Source organism: Haliotis cracherodii, unplaced genomic scaffold (genome assembly GCF_022045235.1).
Source record: "Haliotis cracherodii isolate W230 unplaced genomic scaffold, xgHalCrac1.p SCAF_5, whole genome shotgun sequence".
Classification (NCBI taxonomy): domain Eukaryota; kingdom Metazoa; phylum Mollusca; class Gastropoda; order Lepetellida; family Haliotidae; genus Haliotis; species Haliotis cracherodii.
The window spans coordinates 43888692-43908471 of record NW_027266308.1 but is presented as its reverse complement, the minus strand read 5'-3'; the positions used below and the strand labels follow the sequence as shown (position 1 = coordinate 43908471).

Sequence of the window (19780 nt, the reverse complement as noted above, 5' to 3'; positions counted from 1 at the left end):
GCTGTAAGACCAGATTTGCATTTATTTTCGTTGGCTTTTGTCTGTTTTTTGTATATTCTGATTGAGAAATATTGAATCCATAGCATTATGTTTTTCACGGGTTCTGAACCTAATGTTAAATGCATTTCTTCCAAGCCACTCAGTGTTTAGCAGAATTGCCTTGTTCCAGTCTGTTCCCAAAACTTTTCAGTTTACTATCCCGAAGACAATTCTCAGCCTCCTTTTCAGTCTACTTTAGCACTACTATGAAGACTGTATTAGCGGAGCCTAGTACCCGGTAGCCCAAGAAGAATTTACTAGCCTCGGGTGTCAGACCAGAGGCTAAAGTCACAGACTGTTATTCTGAAAGGTTAGGTGAGGTCGTTTTTCTCTGATTTTAGCATAATGCCACCTATATCATGATGATGGACACCAAGAATTGGCTTTTACAGCCCGCAGTTGTAGACTGGTTCCTGGCAGTATTGCATTGCGAAATGTCCTGAGAATAAATCTTTTTCTGATCCATCCCGGTGAATCTATTTTTTGTAGGCTGATTCCCCATTACAGCCATATGACACCCCAAAGCAGCTTAAACTAACTCAAGCAATATACTGAATTTCAATGAATCAAATACAGAGAAGTGTGTGACTCACTCACTCACTCACTCACTGCAGGTGCCTGCATAGCCTTGCTCCAAGACTATACTGAATGATAAGTCCATGGATGTTTAGTAATTCTATCCTTATTCATGTAATAGTTAAGTCTAGATAAGCGGACAGTAAGGACACCATTTTTTTCACAGGGACCACTTGTTCCTATTTTTTATACAATCCCTGAATTATGGTTTAAACTATTAATCATTTCCTTAGAGACTTGTGCAAGTCTAGTGTCTGCAACACACTGGGCCCCGTTCCCCATAGCGATCTTAGCGCTAAGTCAATCGTAACTCCCATTCTTTACCACTGACTAACGACAATCATAGCGCTAAGATCGTCTTGTGGAACGGGGCCCAGTTCTACTCGTGTTCATCATGGTTGATGGACATGATATGCATGGGGTGACATGTGGCTATCTTCCCCATGACAGTTTTCCAGTCATGACACTAATCTCTTGTCAATTACCTAATGTACACAGCTTCCAGCAACACACTTAACCTGGACCATGTGACCCTGTAATTGTAGAAATGGTTAAGAGATCATTGTTGTTCTATCATGATATCAATCTGCTTCCTTTTAATAAGTCTTCTTAATCGTTGAACAACTTTCCTGACATATCTTTTTCACAAGATACTATCATTTCCAGTCTTATGTAATCTGCCTTCAAAAGTAGCATTCTGATATGGCTGTCTGTTGAACAGGCTTTAACTTGTCAGTGCTGAACAGTTGAGATTAATAACACTTAAGACTCTGAAAATATATAATTTTGATAGAAACAAAATACAATATTTAAATTGAAAAGGGGCCCAAATGAGATGAGAGATAAAGAACCTGAACTTGCGGCAAAAATCTAGACTTGCTTCATTTAGAGGGATAGCATTATTGTGGGCTTGGTGGAAGGGAAAATAAGATGGTTCAGAGACTGTGAGACAGACTATGACCATTTCTAAGGTTTCAACAGAAATGAGTGAGTGAGTTGGGTTTAACGCCGCTTTTAACAGTATTCCAGTTATATCGCGGCGTGTCAGCTTAATGTGGGAGGAAAGCCCGAAGTGATGTTAACAGAAATGAATTATACCCAATTTTAAGACTGTTTTCTCATTACTGATTGTAAGACTTGAGAATAGGGTGGGATTTTATCATTTGTCAGTTTTTGGTTTACTCCATGTGAACAGTAACCAATAGTTCCTTTGTGTTCCTATATTGACATTTCAAAGTGTCCATTTTCATCAAAAATTAAATTTAATAGATCTAAGCTCCTTTACATTAAGGTTAAAAGATAGATTAAGATGTTTCAAGCATATTTGAATTTTCTTATTCATTATTTTTTTAATTATATATTCAATTTGCTCAATTAAAAAGTATTTTTCTGACTGCGAGTAGGCTCTTTCAGTAAAAACATTTCTAACAATAGATTATGGAGACTCAAGATGGATCACTGCATTTTTGTGAGGTAGGTAATAATAATCAATCATCACTAAGTCACAACATCAGTGTACAGGAGACAGCTTAATATATACTACTCAAAATAAGTTTAAGAACACTTTATTCTTTCATATACTTTACTTAAACTGTCATACCATGACAGATTAACTGTAGTAATAGGAAAGAATCAGATGTCCTTTGTCAAAATGACAGATTAACTAAAGGAATAGGAAAGAATTGGATGTTCCTTAACTTGTGCATATATTATACTACAGGGAGTAAATAAATAAAATTTTAAAAGGGTATATCTTTTAACGAGTTTAGCTGATAAGCATCATTAAAAACATTCTATTTACTATACTATCTAAATACTTGACCTTATTTTCAAGATTTTGGCACTTTAATAAGAAAAGTAGGTGGGCAAGCAAATTAAAACAGCATTTATGTATTATATTAATAAAAACAAGAACACATTGCTTGTTTTCATTACTTAGTGAACAGTGTGTTCGATCAGCATAATCACACACACAAAAAAAAAAACACATTAAAAATTGACTTTCAATTCCCTAATTAAATTATACAAACATAACAGGTCAAGACCTCGGGGCTGGTATTTAAACATCCAAACCTCACGGGTCTGATGTGAACCTGACATTCAGCCCTTGATCACAACATGCAAGGAACAGTCGCCCTGTACACAAACATATACCTCTATCTCAGAATGTCCTTCACAACAGCCTACCTTGGTCAGCTTGGAAACTGTGAGTTCCACTTTACACTTGTTTCAGACTAGCTGCTATTACTTCTGCAGGTGGCAATTATACAACAAACATCTGGAGTATATTCATGTGAGCAGACGTCACTAAATGGCAGTCACAAAGAGCACACTGTTGTCCCAGTACAAGCCCTGCTTGGTGGAGCTTGTAAGACTAACCCTGTTTGAAGCTTCCTCCAACCACCGTTGTAATCGGTTCACGGCAAGGGTCCCTGCTGCCCATCATTCCAAATCCGACTCAGATCCAGTGAATATATATTGAGGAAAGTGCTCTGTAATGGCTCTACACCTTATCCCGATCATGTATGGGTTGTGTCATGCTTCATTGACTCCCCATTCAATCACCAAAGTAATCTATCCTATTAATTGTGACTATCAGTTACAGGTTGCCCCCCCGGCATGGCCAGCTTCACGATCACCAAATTTGTTAACATCTTTAATGTAGCTTCACACGCATATTTTCTATTCCAAATATTAATTTTTTTCCTGACACAACCTGTGTGCAAAATATGCATTACATGCGAAATTGCATCCTGAGTGACATGGGTTCCAACATTTAGGAACAGATTTTGAAAAGATATTGATCTTTTATGATCTAATTCAAATTTTGTAAGGGAACAGTTCCATCTCAATACAAGGCATTCATCCAAGTAAAGAAAACAACATTACGTTCACTGGAATTGCCACTGTGTTCTTTTCATCAAGATTTACTTACAAATATTAGCACACTCTATCCCTGTATCTTGAGTTTTCGTCCAATCAGTAGAGAACACTCTTCGCATGTTCTTGTTATTTATGACGTCTGCTTTATTATAACTCCTTGACCAAAGGTCCACAGAGGTAGTGTTCAATCCACTTGCCGTCAGGATGTGTGTAAGATGTGACAAAAGTGTGACTTCTATGATGTGATATTCACACTCATGTAACAGTGGGGTGTCTCCCAAATCACGCCAATCTCATACGATCAATCTAGCACTCTGAATTATTCAACCCGAGACTGTGAGGAGATAAATCGACACAAATATATGCCGTTCACTTCGGTGTCCTCTCAATGCGTACAGCCCTCAAAATGTAACCCATCACACAAAACTCCCTCCATGAAATTCAATGGGCCAGCACTTGTTCACAATTGTGTAAAAATAGCCCACAGGCTGTGTCTGCACCATGAGTTGGGAGAGCAAATAAATAAATGGTCACCAGTCGCCTCCCTAAGTTGATGACGGATGTATTCTGCTACTCTACAACTGGGACAGGGTTTCCTATTTCTAACTTTAGCATTTAATTGCCTACATCGTGATTACAAATGTGTGCACTTATTACCATAAACTAGCATAGAGCTTTTACACTTTAATTGGCCAGGTCGTGACTAGGCCTGCATTGTCTCCAAGTCTGAAGTAAGTCTATTTTTATATACATGTATCTTGTTATTCAATGACTTTGTAATATTGACGATTAGTTGGTTATGTTCATATGCCTTATGATACATATTTGGTGTATTATTTCTTGTGCTCATCATTGCTTTTAGATATTACTGTGCTGATTCCTGATGTTTTCTTGGGGTTATAATGATTTGGTATGCTCACATATACCTGCTCTCTGATGCTGTAATGTTGGATGACAGGGTATATTTAGCTTATACTCTATGCTATTTTTATGACCCTTTGTTCATAATATGTTTGTTTAGTATTGATATGAGTGAGTGAGTGATATGGTTCATGGGCGGATACAGCTTTTTTGAAAAGGGGGGGTGCACAATTAAGATCTATTTATTGTCTTTGGTGGTAATTTATACAGAAATAAAGATTTTTTTCGAAATAAAAAGGGGGGGTGCGCACCTCCGCACCCCCCTTCTGTATCCGCCCATTTGGCTTTACGCTGCTTTTAGTAATAGTCCAGCAGGGAACACCAGAAATAAGTTTACACTTGTGGGGATACACTGTGACATACTTTTAGACCATCTAATTAAACATAAGCCTGATTATAATTTATGAACACATATTTCAAAACCTTAACTCTCTACAATTAACCTTTAGTAGAGTGAGTGAGTGAGTTGGGTTAAGCGCTGCTTTGAACAGTATTCCAGTTATTACACAGCGTGTCAGCTTAGTGCTGGAGGAAAGCCAGAAGTGATGCATGTCTCAGATGTTTACCACTCTGGTGAAACCCAAGATGGTGTTGACAAACCAATAAACATAATCGGGGCAAATGAAGATTCAAACCTAAAGGTTTCGGGCGAGCCCAAGGGACGCAACTCTGCACAACGAACTGCAGCACCTTGGACAGCTGGGCTCCTCCAAGTACATTTGATGGTACTAATGGTACAAGTGTGAATAATAAATGATATAACACCAAATTGTAAACATTAGAACAATAAAGAAAACAACACAAATTACAATACTTTCTACAGAGGAAACTATGCATCTTGGGACTTACACAATGTCTCCATAAAACTTCATTCCAAACCAATCAGCCGCTGCAACATGTGGACGTTCAGTCACTCTATTTAACCACTCAATCTTGCAGCATATTTCTACTCATAGTCTCAACAGAGTAACAAAACACCAAGGAAATATGTCACCAATTTAAACCTAAATCCGTAGCCTAATATCCTCTGCAAACCCGTCACTGCTACTGCATGTGAGCTCAAGGAGGAACTAGCCGTGGACAAGGAAACTATTGACAGTCACGATTTTCATGTCTGCAACAGATTAATGATAATTCCATAGTCCTACATCTCTCACCGTGAAATTGTACATTTGCCCCGAAGGTTTCATGAATAGTGCAGGTTTGCTATTTTCTTGCCACCACCTCTGCAGAATATCTTACGGTGTGAGAGTTTGGGCTGGCGTTGCTTCACCCATAGATTGTAAAAGACAAAATCAATAGGCTCGCTGTGAATACATCCATATTGGCAACAGGAGGTGGCGAGGGAGTAGGTGCAACACAGGCCTATATTACCAGCGAACAACAACAGAGGCATGTCAGTTAATGCCTCTCTGTATAGCCTTTGACCATGTCAACCACAAGGACATGCTGCAGATTCCATGGTGACAATAAAGACTCAAATTAAAAAGAAACAGACCAACACTCCACTATGCAAACAAGTTGAAGAAAAGGTACACAGTTATTATAGGTTGTCGAATGTTTGAAGATAAAGCATGCTTTTATGAAGAGATCGTGATAAGTATATTGACAAACAGTCTGACATAAATTCTTTATTCGGAAATGGTTTTCGAGAAACAATTCAGTTTTAGCTTTTCTTATCTTAGATCATACTCTTACAAATTGCTTAACACTTTCTCCTGGTTCCAATTACACACATTGACGTTTTCATTAATTATGGCATATTCCATTTGAAGACCAGGATCCTGTTTCACAAAGCATCATAAGCGCGTAAGGGAGTGAAAATGGTCTTAGCATTAAGGCTTAGCTCTGGGCAACTGTCTTTCTTGTTTTATTGATTCCTTTCAAGAACATGTCTCAAGATACAATGCAATTTTGTTTATCAATGGACATAAATAAACTGCAGTCATTATGAATCATTAAACAAAAATCACAATATGATCTCTATGATGAGAGTGAGTGAGTGAGTGAGTGAGTGAGTGAGTGAGTGAGTGAGTGTTTAACAAATTTTATATTTGGGACTTTCTTAGTAAAGTACAGATTCTCGTACTGTTTTGGGTTGAGTCTCGTCCGGGATTCAAACCCACACTTGCCAGAGTGAGGCACCTAATCGCCAGCACACAAAGTCAGTGATCTAACCCACTCAGCGACCGAGGCTTCCACAAAAGTGAAAGTCTGACAACTGGTAGTCTAGATCACATACTTTGAGTACCCCTCTGACAAGTGTAAATTGTGAGTATTTGTTGACATTTTTGATACTGAGTTTTCATGGTCATACCCTGGTGTGTCTGCACAAACTCTCTGTTCATGTCTCTATGATATATTAACAATTGTTTAACGCCAATGAACCCGATTAACGTAAAAAATGCGTCTTTTCTGACCTCAACACTTCAGTGACAACCAGATCCATACATTCATGATTAACCATTCATGATGACAGATGTACTTTACATTGATGAAAGCAATCTGTCATTGATGGAAGCAAGTCACATAATACAGTCATGTCACTAATTGATACTCACGGCACTTATGTAATAATAACCGTTATCATAATGAGGTCATTCTATGCCCTTTCTGTACTTAACGGTTCACCGATACACAGTCGCGATATAACATTATCTTGATGGTAAGGTTGCCATTTAACATAGTAAATTATGCATTTGCCATGTTATGGAGCTGTATTCCACCTTCAGTCGAATGAATAACTTACTTAGACCTGAACCTAAACATAATGAACCGGGAAAGGTTTTGGTAGCTAGTTTTTCCTATTACCATTGGAACATAGTGCTTTTGTACAGTTTTTATTCATACCAAAAACATTATCCTCACATATACACATTTCTTATCTTTAGCTCAAATTTAGTTTCCATCCATTTAGATGGATGTTTTGTTCAAGTGTTTGCTATTTTGTTGTTTTATGCTGCACTCAGAAAAATTCAAGCAATATGATGACGGTCTGTAAATAATCGAGTCTGGACCAGACCATCCAGTGATTGACATCATGAGCATCGATCTACGCATTTATGATACAATGATATCCAAGTCAGCGAGACTGACCAACCAATCCCATTAATTGCCTCTTATGACTAGCATAGCTGCCTTTTGCGACAAGCATGCGGGTTGCTGAAGACCTATTCTCTACCTGGATGTTCATGGGTGTCTGATTGATGTGACCAGTGTGGTAAACATACATTATATTGTCACAAACAAATATTTCATCGATATTACTATTGGGCAGTTATCTTTTTATTTGTTGGATGACGGATCTGCTGACCCTATTTTCTTCAAAATTTAAAAATATGTATAATCCAAATTTACACACATTTTATTTCCGCCGACACATCATTAATCAGTGTTTTTAAAAATATCATCTATAAAACTTCTGATGCTCAATTTGACATTAATATTTCACCAAATTGTTTAGTCCATGAGTCAAAGCAAAATTCTTTGCAAAACAAATGAAGCGATATGTCCCTTTCCTTGATACCACTGACTTTGCCTAAATTCACTCCCTCTGTCTTCAAAGAAAAAACGACAAAAAACGAAATTCCAGGCTAAGCAGATGATGGCGCCAAAGATTGCGATTCATTCCCCCCACATCTACAGGTAATATTGGTTAAAACATGAGTGATGCTCATGATGTCAATCAAAGGACACAGGACAGTAACTTGGTCCAGACTCGATTATTTACAGACCACCGTCACATAGCTGAAACATTACTGAGTGCGGCGTTAAACAAACAACTAAAAGGCAGTGTGTGAAATATTTTTTCAACAGTACAAGTCAGCTGGGCTAGCTAGATGATATTTTCCTTGCCAATTTTACATTTGAGTTGCCAGTGTATTTAACAAGGCAAATATGTATATATACAATACATATATATGTCTTTGAACAAGGTTAGAACTCCAATCTGAGTCAGTATCAAACAGGTTTCAGACCCTGGCAGAACTTATAAGTGACAAGGCCTCAAAACAAACACATCAAATGTTCCAGTGCATCCCAAACATCCGAATATCAACATTTTAAATTTAGCCACTGACCATTTTCAAAATTCCTATTTCATATTTCACAGTTGAATAACAAAATAGTATATCCCACTTGACAGAAAATGAAGTTTGCCAGTTGGGCTTATAAGATTTTATTTTCACTTGCAAGGGAGAAAATAAAGTAGCCACGGGCTACTAGGCAGGTGCTTGTTTTGCACACTGCTTACAGGAAGGAACCTGAGAGGCATGAGAATGTCACAAAACTATCAAATCACATGATCTTCAGATAGCATCTGTTGTAAACATGATCAATCTTATAGCCTAGGGTTTAAATAACCTCTTCACTGGTGGATCCAGATGGGGGATGCACAGGTTAGGAGCCACCATTTTTCAGACACCAAACATGCTAACTGCCCACTCGGTCAGGTCTCTTCGTGACTTGGGTATTATGTGCAACCCCTTTTTCCAAATCCTGAATCCGCCTCTGCTGTTTAAAGGTTAGGGTTTAATAAATATATACTGTCACTTCAGTACCTCGTTTGTCTATTTGGGCACTGAAAACAATGTTAATTACTATGAGCAATGAATCATCACAAGAAGGGTTGGCTCTGAATGTATTGTGTATATCTGGATGAAACCGGACATCTTGAATATCCTGGTCATACAGAAGTTGTCAGCTTCCTGTTGTTGAATATGGGTGACTACTGGGTCAGTGATGAGGATGTTATAAACCATACGACTTTTCAGTGAAATTCATGAATATTCATGAATTTCGTTAAAATGTCCTGTGGATGAACAATTGCTATGTGTGACAAACTGTGTTTGACACATGCAGCAACTGAACAACTTATCTCCGGCACATAGCTGTGCATGGGAGTCAATATATACCTACAGCTGTCAACTGGTCTGGATTTGCCATTGTGTCATACATGCACTGTCAATAGACTAATGTAGTGTCGTAAGAGTTATCTCCCTTCCATAACAAATGGTGTTGAAGCCTGAACCAAAAAATGACAATAGCCATTATCACCGACATGAACAAAGTATCAAGCTGAATAACGAGCTACTTGCTGATCAGAAACTATTTGCAAACTCTATCATCAGTTGGGTTCTATATGCAAGCCAACTTTTTGCAGGATGAAAGAGCCCAAGGCTAAGGAAGTCTCCATGATTTGCATTCATTAATAATTTTTTATCCCCTTTAAAAATGGCTTCTATCTTATCCGGCATATTGATGGCACATAAACACATGCAGAAATATCATCAAGGAATAAACATGGTGGACATTTATTTACAGACATGGCCAGGTCACATATAGCCTGTCATACAGACCCTGAAACAAATATATCCAATTTAGCCCATGCAAGTCTATAGTATTTGACAAATAGAGAATCTCACCCGAGTATCTTTTGATATCAAATTTATCAACACGAGTTGATAAAAGTGGAAAAATTCCGAGTTTGGCCGAGGATTTTTGCCACTTTTATCAATGAGTGTTGATATATTTGATATAAAAAAACACAAGGGGGAGATTTTATTTATCATCTAACATCATTCTTCCAACTTTTTCAATTTGTAGACATAAAGAATCTCACCCTCGTGTCTTTTGATATCAAATATATCAACACGAGTTGATAAAATTGGAAAAATTCCAAGGCTTTTGCCACTTTTATCGAGTGTTGATATATTTGATATCAAAAGACACGAGGGTGAGATTTTATTTATCATCCAACATCATTCTTCCAACTTTTTCAATTTGTAGACAGTAATTAGCAGTGTCTTCAGTTTAAAAAGTACTGCTAACAGCTTCACTAGCAGACCATTAGTGATGTCATTTGATTGTGCAGTTGAAGAGAGTCTCTGGCACCCTTTTCATTATATTTCATAACTATAATTTAACAACTGTTTTTATCTGTAAAATATGTTCATTTCAGAGACTAGATGTTAGTCTAGGTCACATACCAACATGGTGGATCTGTTGACAAAAAGATCTGAACCTCAAATTGGGGTGTCACCATAATGATTGTTAGAACAAGTATGGGAAGTTTCTGCTACCTTGTTCCAGTGAATTCTCTGGAAAAAAATTCTAGGAGGGATAACACACAAGACTGGACAAATGGGCCACAACATAAGCCTCCTTGACTTACAGTCAGAGGAGCTAAAAATAAAAGTCCATTTACAAAGGAAATGTGTCTGAGAGTGTGGACAAGTCTCCCTCATGTAAAATATCTCAGATATATTTAACCAGGCAGATGGACTAGAGGCCTGCAGGGGATTTGCTCATGTGTAATTTATACAAGTTGAGACTGATGCTCCTTATTCTGAAAACAGAAGACTGAAACCACAAATATGTAATGCAACTGTTACAATGGAATTTATAATACAGATAGGTTCAGAAATACATCGCTTATTCCAGTTTTATAGTGCTAGCCAACTGAGATACCTTGTGATGCTGCTGCAGTTTAACATGAATAGATCCCACTCAGACACCGCATACTACTCCCAGCTGACCAATGTTTTTGTTTCATCCTCCTATTGTCGAGAGCTAGGCAGGGTAACAACAAGTACCATTCTTTAATGTCTTTTGGTACGACATAGGCAAGGGGATCGAACCATGACCTTCAGCTCTCCAGGCAGATCATGGAGGCGGTCCTGTGAAGTTAGAATGTTACAACCAAACAGTGGCGCCTGCTAGCCTATTTGTTTCTGCCCTACAATATCCAATCTTCAAATTCTTAAATATAAAGACAAATGATACAGAGATGTGATTCACCTGCTAATATCAACTTGTGAAATAATAGTACTGCATCGGGATACGGATCATATCACACCCCTAATATACGGAAACATAGTATCAGGACCTCATCATATTGTTACACCTCCAGTTGACCATTATATGTATCTAAATGTGTTCGCAGTCATAATGCATTAGTATAATTCACTCAGCCCATTAGGAGAAGGATGTGCCCTGCTTTGCTGTCATATTCAACATGGATAGATCATCGTGTTACTGCCTCATCACTTCAGTGTACAATGTCGATGCATGAAACATGAATCTCCTTGACCATGTTGACCTCCAGGGCAAGATCCAACCAATTACACCACAGGGGTTGTAGAGCACTGACCAGTCAGTCTACCTTCACTGGCTTCTACATTGTACTGCATTAGAGCCTGCTTCATCAGGCAATGTCAAGCGGGCTCTGGGATACTCAAGAACTCTTAGGCTTAGAAATTATTGTTATCTATTTGAAAATACCAAATAAAATCCAAATGGAGCCCAGGACAATAGTTCATTTCAAGAACTGAGGCAATTTAGACTTACCAAATCATTCTAGACTTGTGTTGGATTAATTTATTAACTCCTTAAAACACCAGTTAACAATGATTTCCCCAGAGACTATTGGTGATAGATGAAGCCTACATTTATCAATGAAATAATCTGCTTGTAAAACAGCTTTGCTTCATGTTATACACCATTCGAAAGGTCTAATCCTACTAATAATAAATATGAAAGTTATGTCATCATCAGATACTTAAAGTCAAATCACAGGAGATCATCAGATGCTAAAAGTCAAATCACAGCTGATCATTAGATGCTAAAAGTCAAATCACAGCTGATCAGCAGATGCTTAGAGTCAAATCACAGGAGAGCATCAGATGCTTAAAGTCAAATCACAGGAGATCATCAGATGCTTAAAGTCAAATAACAGGAGATCATCAGATGCTAAAACTCAAATCACAGCTGATCATCAGATGCTTAGAGTCAAATCACAGCTGATCATCAGATGCTTAAAGTCAAATCACAGGAGATCATCAGATGCTAAAAATCAAATCACAGCTGATCATCAGATGCTTAAAGTCAAATCACAGCTGATCAGCAGATGCTTAAAGTCAAATCACAGCTGATCAGCAGATGCTTAAAGTCAAATCACAGGAGATCATCAGATGCTTAACGTCAAATCACAGAAGATCATCAGATGCTTAAAGTCAAATCACAGGAGATCATCAGATGCTAAAAGTCAAATCACAGCTGATCATCTGATGCTTAGAGTCAAATCACAGGAGATCATCAGATGCTAAAAATCAAATCACAGGAGATCATCAGATGCTTAAAGTCAAATCACAGGAGATCATCAGATGCTTAAAGTCAAATCACAGGAGATCATCAGATGCTTAAAGTCAAATCACAGGAGATCATCAGATGCTTAAAGTCAAATCACAGCTGATCATCAGATGCTTAAAGTCAAATCACAGCTGATCATCAGATGCTTAAAGTCAAATTGCAGCTGCTTATCGGATGCTTAAAGTCCAATTATCAATTGAAAAGTTTTAATAAATCACCTACATAATAAGAATACCTATAATAACTTAAATACACTAAAAACAGACAAATGGACAGCCTTGACACACTCTATCACCATGTTAACTGGAATCCTCAAAGGAGAGCCATAGTAACCATAGCAACTAGAAACATGGCCTTACTTAGTATCACCTTAATGAATGGCAATGACCAATGTAATGATTTAACCCCGACTACGAGCAGGACACATTGTCTGTATTGCCCATCAGGGCAATTCGTAATATATTCGTATAGAGAAAAGATCACACCCCTCTATATACATAAAGACAAGGAGTGACACCTGCCATCTTGGTTCTTAATCAAGATTTCGCACTGGGTTCAAATCATAGCTCAGGCTATACGAATATATTATGTTATACACGCTATCATCGAGTTCCTGTGTGTCTAACGGGCGTAGCTGAGGGTTTTTACAAGTATCAGCAGATAGCTGTTTAGTGAAGATATCGCTGGTTGTAGACCTCTGTGGTCTTTTTTGACTCAATATAAAACAGTTTTATTATGCTGAAATTTTACCTTCTTTCATTTTGTTGCAATTAGAGCATGGACCAATCAATTGGCACCAATCATGATCACTGACAAAGTTGAAAAGTTATGCGTAGACATTTGTCGCATCACATTTTCATTTGGAACTATGTTGACTGTCACTGTCTGATTGATTTAATCACTGACCTGAAGGGTATTTCTTTGATGGATCAGGCTATCCCCCATTTCACACAAAAAGTTGCATCTTGACTATTGCTGTCAGGTAGGGTTTTGTTAATAAAGGAATTTATATCATTTATATGAGTTAATAGGGGTGTCAATATTAATCGAAATATCTATATATTGCTATTGGTAAGCACTTAAAGTCAATAAATCGATTGATAAATCAGTTTCCGATCAATAGTATCAATTTCAGGTAGGAATATCGATAGTTTCGACAGTTACCATATCATGCGATTGAGTCACAGAAACACGCTCACAAACGTAGCCGAGGGAGAAATTAGAGTAAGCTGCCCTTTCTTAAAGTAATATGACTGAGGGTGACAGTCAAGTGGAGTTTGGGACAAATTTGGGTGGAAAATCGAGTGTTTTGAAGTCTTTTGGCTATAAAGATAAAAAAACAAACTTGACAAGAAACGTGTTGGATGCCGAAAGTCCATCTAAAATGATACACTGAAAACTATCGATAATTATCGCAATAGTTGCTTGCAATATCAATAGTTATCCCAATAGTTTCTTTCAATGTCAATAGTTATCACATTAGTGATTTCCAGACCAATAGTCACCCCTATACATGCTATATGAGTACCAAAATTGTGTCTTCTCTTCTTAGGAATCTCGTGTCCATTATGTGATCGCATCAAGAGAGAAGATCTTCTCAGAATGATATCAGCACCTAGATCATAGATGATTTGTTGAAGGACATTTATAACATATAAGTAACTATATGTATACCGTATATTGCTGTGTATAAAGCGACCCCACGTATAAGACCAAAATTGAACCAAAATCCTGTACTCCGTGTATGAAGCGACCTGGAATGAAGCACATAAAAAGTGCGCACACAAACATCGATACATCAATATTCGTACCACATCCCATTGTTCGATCATACCAAAAGAAATGGCTGCCTGCAAGAAAATCACAATTCGGAAGATTTATTATATTTCTTTGTAGTGGCATAATTTATTTTGTTAATTATTTGGAAGTCCATCAGAAAGTATCACTAAAATTATAACCTTGTTACTCTTTGTCGACCACACTTCTTTACACTACATCTTACAGGACATGTATCTCCAATATATATTGTAATAATGAACTAAAATTAGATTTATAACATGTGACCATTATTTTGTGCATTAGAAAAAACATTGAATATTTCAAGCGATAATCGTCTTGTTGAGACGGTGTTTGCTGAAATTTACATTTTAAAGATATAAAGTTTGGACTACTTTCTCTGCTAAACAACATATAAATTTAATTTAAAAAGTTCTCATTTTCAAAATAATACAAAACATTTTAAACAGAGCTAATTAGACAGTGAGTAGTCTAAATGTATCAATTACACTCATAGGCATGACAGTGATCGTTAATGATAATCTACTGCTGAGGCCTGTCCCTCGGAATATGGTCTCTGATGAAAGTAATAACACTGTGAATAGGGATGATAAATGTAAATGTTGGCCATTTTGATATCATGTGTTCTCTGTGCAAAGTACCTTAGATGAGTTGCTCTCTGTTTTTCTCAGTGAGTGAGTGAGTTTTACACCGCTTTAAGCAATATCACAGCAATATCACGGCAGAGGACACCAGAAATGGGCTTAACACATTATACCAATGTCGGGAATCAAACCCGGGTCTTCGGCGTGATGAGCGAACGCTTTAACCACTAGGCTACCCGACCGCCCCTCTTGGGACACAGACTAAACGCCTTCGGAGTTACTGACAGGTAAAGTGCTGGTAAACAAGGTAAACAACTCCAGAATAAATATATGTTTCCATTCTTGTTTTTGATGAAAGAGCAGACGCGAGTTGTCATATATAGAGGATATTATATGAGTGTTCATGTCAAGCTATGTTTACGACATGAGGAAATACTGGAAATTAGGCACGAGTGTCGTAAATATGACATGAACACTCATGTAATGTTCTATTTATTAGCGAAGAAGATGTCTACATACAGAGATGAATTTTAGTGTTTACCTATAAGGACAGCAAGTTGCAACAGCAGCGCAACCACAATTTGTAGAATGACGTCAACAATCTTCAGCTATGACGTCATTTCTAGCGTGACGTCATTCCAACCTCAACCTCACGTCACAATAAGATTCTAATGACATCAACAATTCCGTCCGGATGACAGAAACACTGTTGTCTCGTGACGTGATATGACCCTTTGGCACATATGATTTTCATGAACCCCGATATATTTGCCCTCGTAGGTAATAAATATAGGTTTTAAAAACCCTGGAATTTAGCACCTTGGATCACACCATCAGTGATATACATGGGAGAAATCAACAAAGGGAGGTAACCCAAGCCCTATGTGATAACAGTATAAACAATAATTCAGCTTTATCATAGCAGCTCAATAACCAACAGCAATTACACTTGTTGCTGCAGAATTGTGTTTAAATACCTTGTTAAATCATTATCAAAATGGACCTCAAGACACATTGTCAAACGGCCCAGGAGAGATTTGGGAGAACCTGTCCTGGTCATGGGAGGTGATAAATGAATTGGGTGGAATTGTAGTTGATTCCGTGTCATCGTATCCCAATTGCGAGGATCAATGGTCATGATGTCGATCACTGCATTGTCTGTTCCAGGCTCGGTTATTTACAGACTGGCGTCAGGAGAAGCTAGATCAAATCGGGCAAATGGAAGCTGCAAGTCCAAGGGTATGCTGCAGGGATGTATCTAGGCATGCTCAGAGGCTGATGTTCATCCTCTGGTCTACAGAAAGTGTTGGCAAAAGTTCCAGATGGGAAATTAGCTAATAGCTAAAAGGCCCTTTTAGGTCACGGGAAATGCCAAATTTCAAATTTATAGAAAGTTTAAAATAATGCAATGAAAATTAATTTGACATGTTCGTGTGACTGACAAATGTATTCTCAATCCTGAATTTTACACATTATCTTTGATCTGCCTCCTCCAAAAATCAGCTTGTGTCATATTCAAATAAGATATTAAAAAAAATCAACAAAAAACTTAAAATCAACCTCTTTCGTACTTATTAGCCTTAACTCTATATGTGGTGTTGCATAATACATGAAATTATGGAAATGAACAAAGTCTGAATTTTTGTTATTGTCATTACATCATTATAACAAAAATTCCCAATTGTGAATAAAATAATGCCTTTTATCCAAATTGCCTGTGACACTTACAGTAGTTGAAAATCCGAGGCTAATCCCTGGACCCCGTTCCACAAAGTTATCTTAGCGCTAAGGTGAACGTAAATCCCTTACTTTAACATAACCTTAAGATAATCGTAGCACTAAGATCGGTTTGTTGAAAAGGGCCCTGATAAAGACAGCATAATATCCAAATATAATGATTCATAAATAAAATAACTGGTTCTCAGGCAATGACTTTTGAAAAAATAGTGCGAGTGGGCGGTGGTTTTTTTTTTGCTTGTTCATGTAACCTGGAAAAGGGCCTCCATTCATAAACAGGCATACAAACTCCTATTGCTGCCATGACCATAACACACAATGCACAGTAAAGCAGTGCACATGTAAAGGGAAGTAACTGCATGCTATATTGGATCACATATGGGAAGACATTTATAAAAAAAGAATTTTAAAAGGAAATAAAAAACGAAAAGTGCAGCAGACTTTATGATGATGCGCTCAGTGCCTGAAAACAAAGACTATAAATATTTTTAGCCATACTAAATCACCTACCTTCTTCTTTGGTGGTGGAAGCGGCTGTTCTTCCTCAGAGTCATCCATGGACAGATCTGAGTTTCCTGAGTATGCCGAATCTTCAGGGCTCCATGGATGAGGTATCCTATCCAATTCGTTGGAATCATATTCATGTTCCAGGATTCCTGTCTGGAGGTCCAGCAGAGACTTGGTTTGTTTTGGCCGACTGTGATCACTGACAACAACAGTTGGAAGATTTAGTTTAAGATGAGGAACATAGGACAAAGAGTCCGACATGGATTGCCGGTTGTGATGCGACTGATTTTGGATCTGCAATAACTTATTGTCTATCACTGAGTCTTCGCTGGGCTCCTCATCTGGGTTATTCATGTCTACTGCTGAGTCTGCATTACTGGATTTGAAGCTGCACACACTCCCGAAGCTACTCCGAGGACTGAGGGGAAGATGCTGAGGAGATGGCTCTTCATCTACTGAAGCTCTGGATAATGAATGATACTGAACATCATCATCCGGTTCCTCCGTAACACAAATAGTCACAGGGGGTTCCTGTGAGTTTATTGGCAAGAAATTGCATATATAAGGTGGGTTCTTTGGTCTGAGCACTGATTCGTTATTGGCTGGCACATTCCCATTGAGTCCATCAATATGGGCTCTGGACAGTTCCTTACGAGTATCATGTTCATATGAAATACTGTGTTTTTGAGCACTATCAATTGTATGTCGTCCCTGACCAGCAGGCATCTTCCTGACATCTCTGTCTCGAACTGTCTGATTCAAATAACTATACTGGTGTTGCTCTGATGCAAGAGTGTGTTTGCTGAGCGGTTTTATTCCACCACAATGTTTTTGAGCCTGTTCAAAGTGTTTCCTATCCGTCTCCTTTGCTTGAAGAACAGACTGTAACCAATTATCTAAACTGTGCATTTCGTCTTGACGATGCAAACTTGACGTCTGCTGTGCATCATCCACAGCAACTTCCTTGTGATAAACCATCTTGTTTTCATCTTCACAATACTGGTTAGGTGTATTTATTGACATTTTGGAAGCCCTTGCTGGGCTCTTGAGCATTTTGTGATGAGATTTCGATTCCCTGTGCCCATGTCCCGCAGCCACTGAATGCTTGGAAGCACTCACCACATCAGTTTTCACATGTGTAGAGCTTTCGGGCAAGAGGAACCTTGAAGATGAGTAGCTACTTGTTTTGTGGCTTGGTGAGGATGAACCAGAACCACCAGATGAAGAAACACTTTTGATCACTGTCCTAGAATTGATAGTGTCTGATGACTGCTGCGATGAAACCGGGGAACAGTTTGAGTATTTTTCAGAAAGCGATTCACCCGAAAATGAGTTTCTTTTTTGGCTTGCCTCAACTGACAGTCTATTTGAGTGTGTAGCTCGGGATGATATTTGTGGTGATGAAGCACTATGAGATCGTTTGTTTCCACCAGTGTGTGGAGATTTCTTTGGTGACCTACCTCTCAGCCCTGCAGTGATGCTGTAATCGACAGGCTGAACTGGATAACACTGTGACCACTGCTCGAACTTGTCCCTCACTGACTGAAAATCATAACCAGTTCTGCTCACATCATTGTGAGCTGTTCTCCTCTTAACACAAATCTGAAACGGTTTAGTCCATACTTCCGAGGGAGCAGGTTTATCAAACTGGTATGATTTCCTGACCTGTTGAATCACTTCCCCTTGCTCCTGACCAGGAGTAGACTGACCTTTGAGGCGACTCTCCATCAACAACCTCTCCCTCTGAACCTGAGTTCGACTTGGAGAGTGATCCTCCCGTTTCAGCCTATCACACATTACTGATCTCTCTCTCTCCACCTGTATGGATTGATTAGGAGAAAGATCCTGTTTCTGTGAACCTGACATTTGTCTCCGAGGTTTACAAGTCTCATGTGTCTGAACATGGAAGATATCTTTTCGAGTGTGTTTTTTCTCAGTGATACCATTTTGTACATTGGAATCACACAAACCTGGTGATGGATTTGTGGACAGGTCGTTCCCTCCCTGTCTTCTTTCAGTAACTGCCATTTGTCTCTGGGGGCTGAACACCTGGTGAATGCGATTGGAAGACAGGTTTTCTTGTTTCCGTAATACTACACTCAATTGTGAACGCAAAGTCAACTCTGGAGACGGATATTCACCTTTGTTCTCAGGAGGATGTGTGGATTTTGAAGCACCCCCTCGAGATTTCCTTGAGGAAAAGTTTTTCTCACTTGACATTTTAGCCACGACTGGTGCTCCATTAAATTATGTTTTCACTGTTTTGAGAATGTCCAAACTTTATCTTGTGTAGACTGAGACGGACATCACCTGAAACATAAACCAATCAGTTTGATACATGCCGATTGTGGTACGTAATGTAATGACAGAGATGAAATATACTCAAAGGAATAAACAAGTGCCTATGTTCTTCTTTACCATATTGTGATATTTTAGAAAAATTCTCTCTTCTTGGCCCAGTTGTCTAAGACACCGCAATTCACTGTGCAGAGTTGCAGCCCTTGGGCTTGCCAGAAAGCTAAGATCATGGGTTTGAATCCTGGTTTGCTCTGATTATGTTTCAAGGTTTGTCAGCGCCATACACATGC

The 19780-nt window shown here is 38.3% G+C and overlaps 1 protein-coding gene across 5 annotated transcripts in view; it reads right to left on the bottom strand.

Moving 5' to 3' along the window:
* Nucleotides 1-19780, bottom strand: part of LOC139442050 (uncharacterized) — a 124362-nt gene that overhangs the window by 68279 nt on the left and 36303 nt on the right. For all 5 annotated transcript variants that reach the window (XM_071222832.1, XM_071222831.1, XM_071222835.1 and 2 more), the window contains exon 2: nucleotides 17196-19502. In XM_071222832.1, coding sequence (XP_071078933.1) covers nucleotides 17196-19412 — 2217 coding nt within the window. In that variant the 5' untranslated portion in view covers nucleotides 19413-19502. The remainder of the gene's footprint in view (nucleotides 1-17195; nucleotides 19503-19780) is intronic.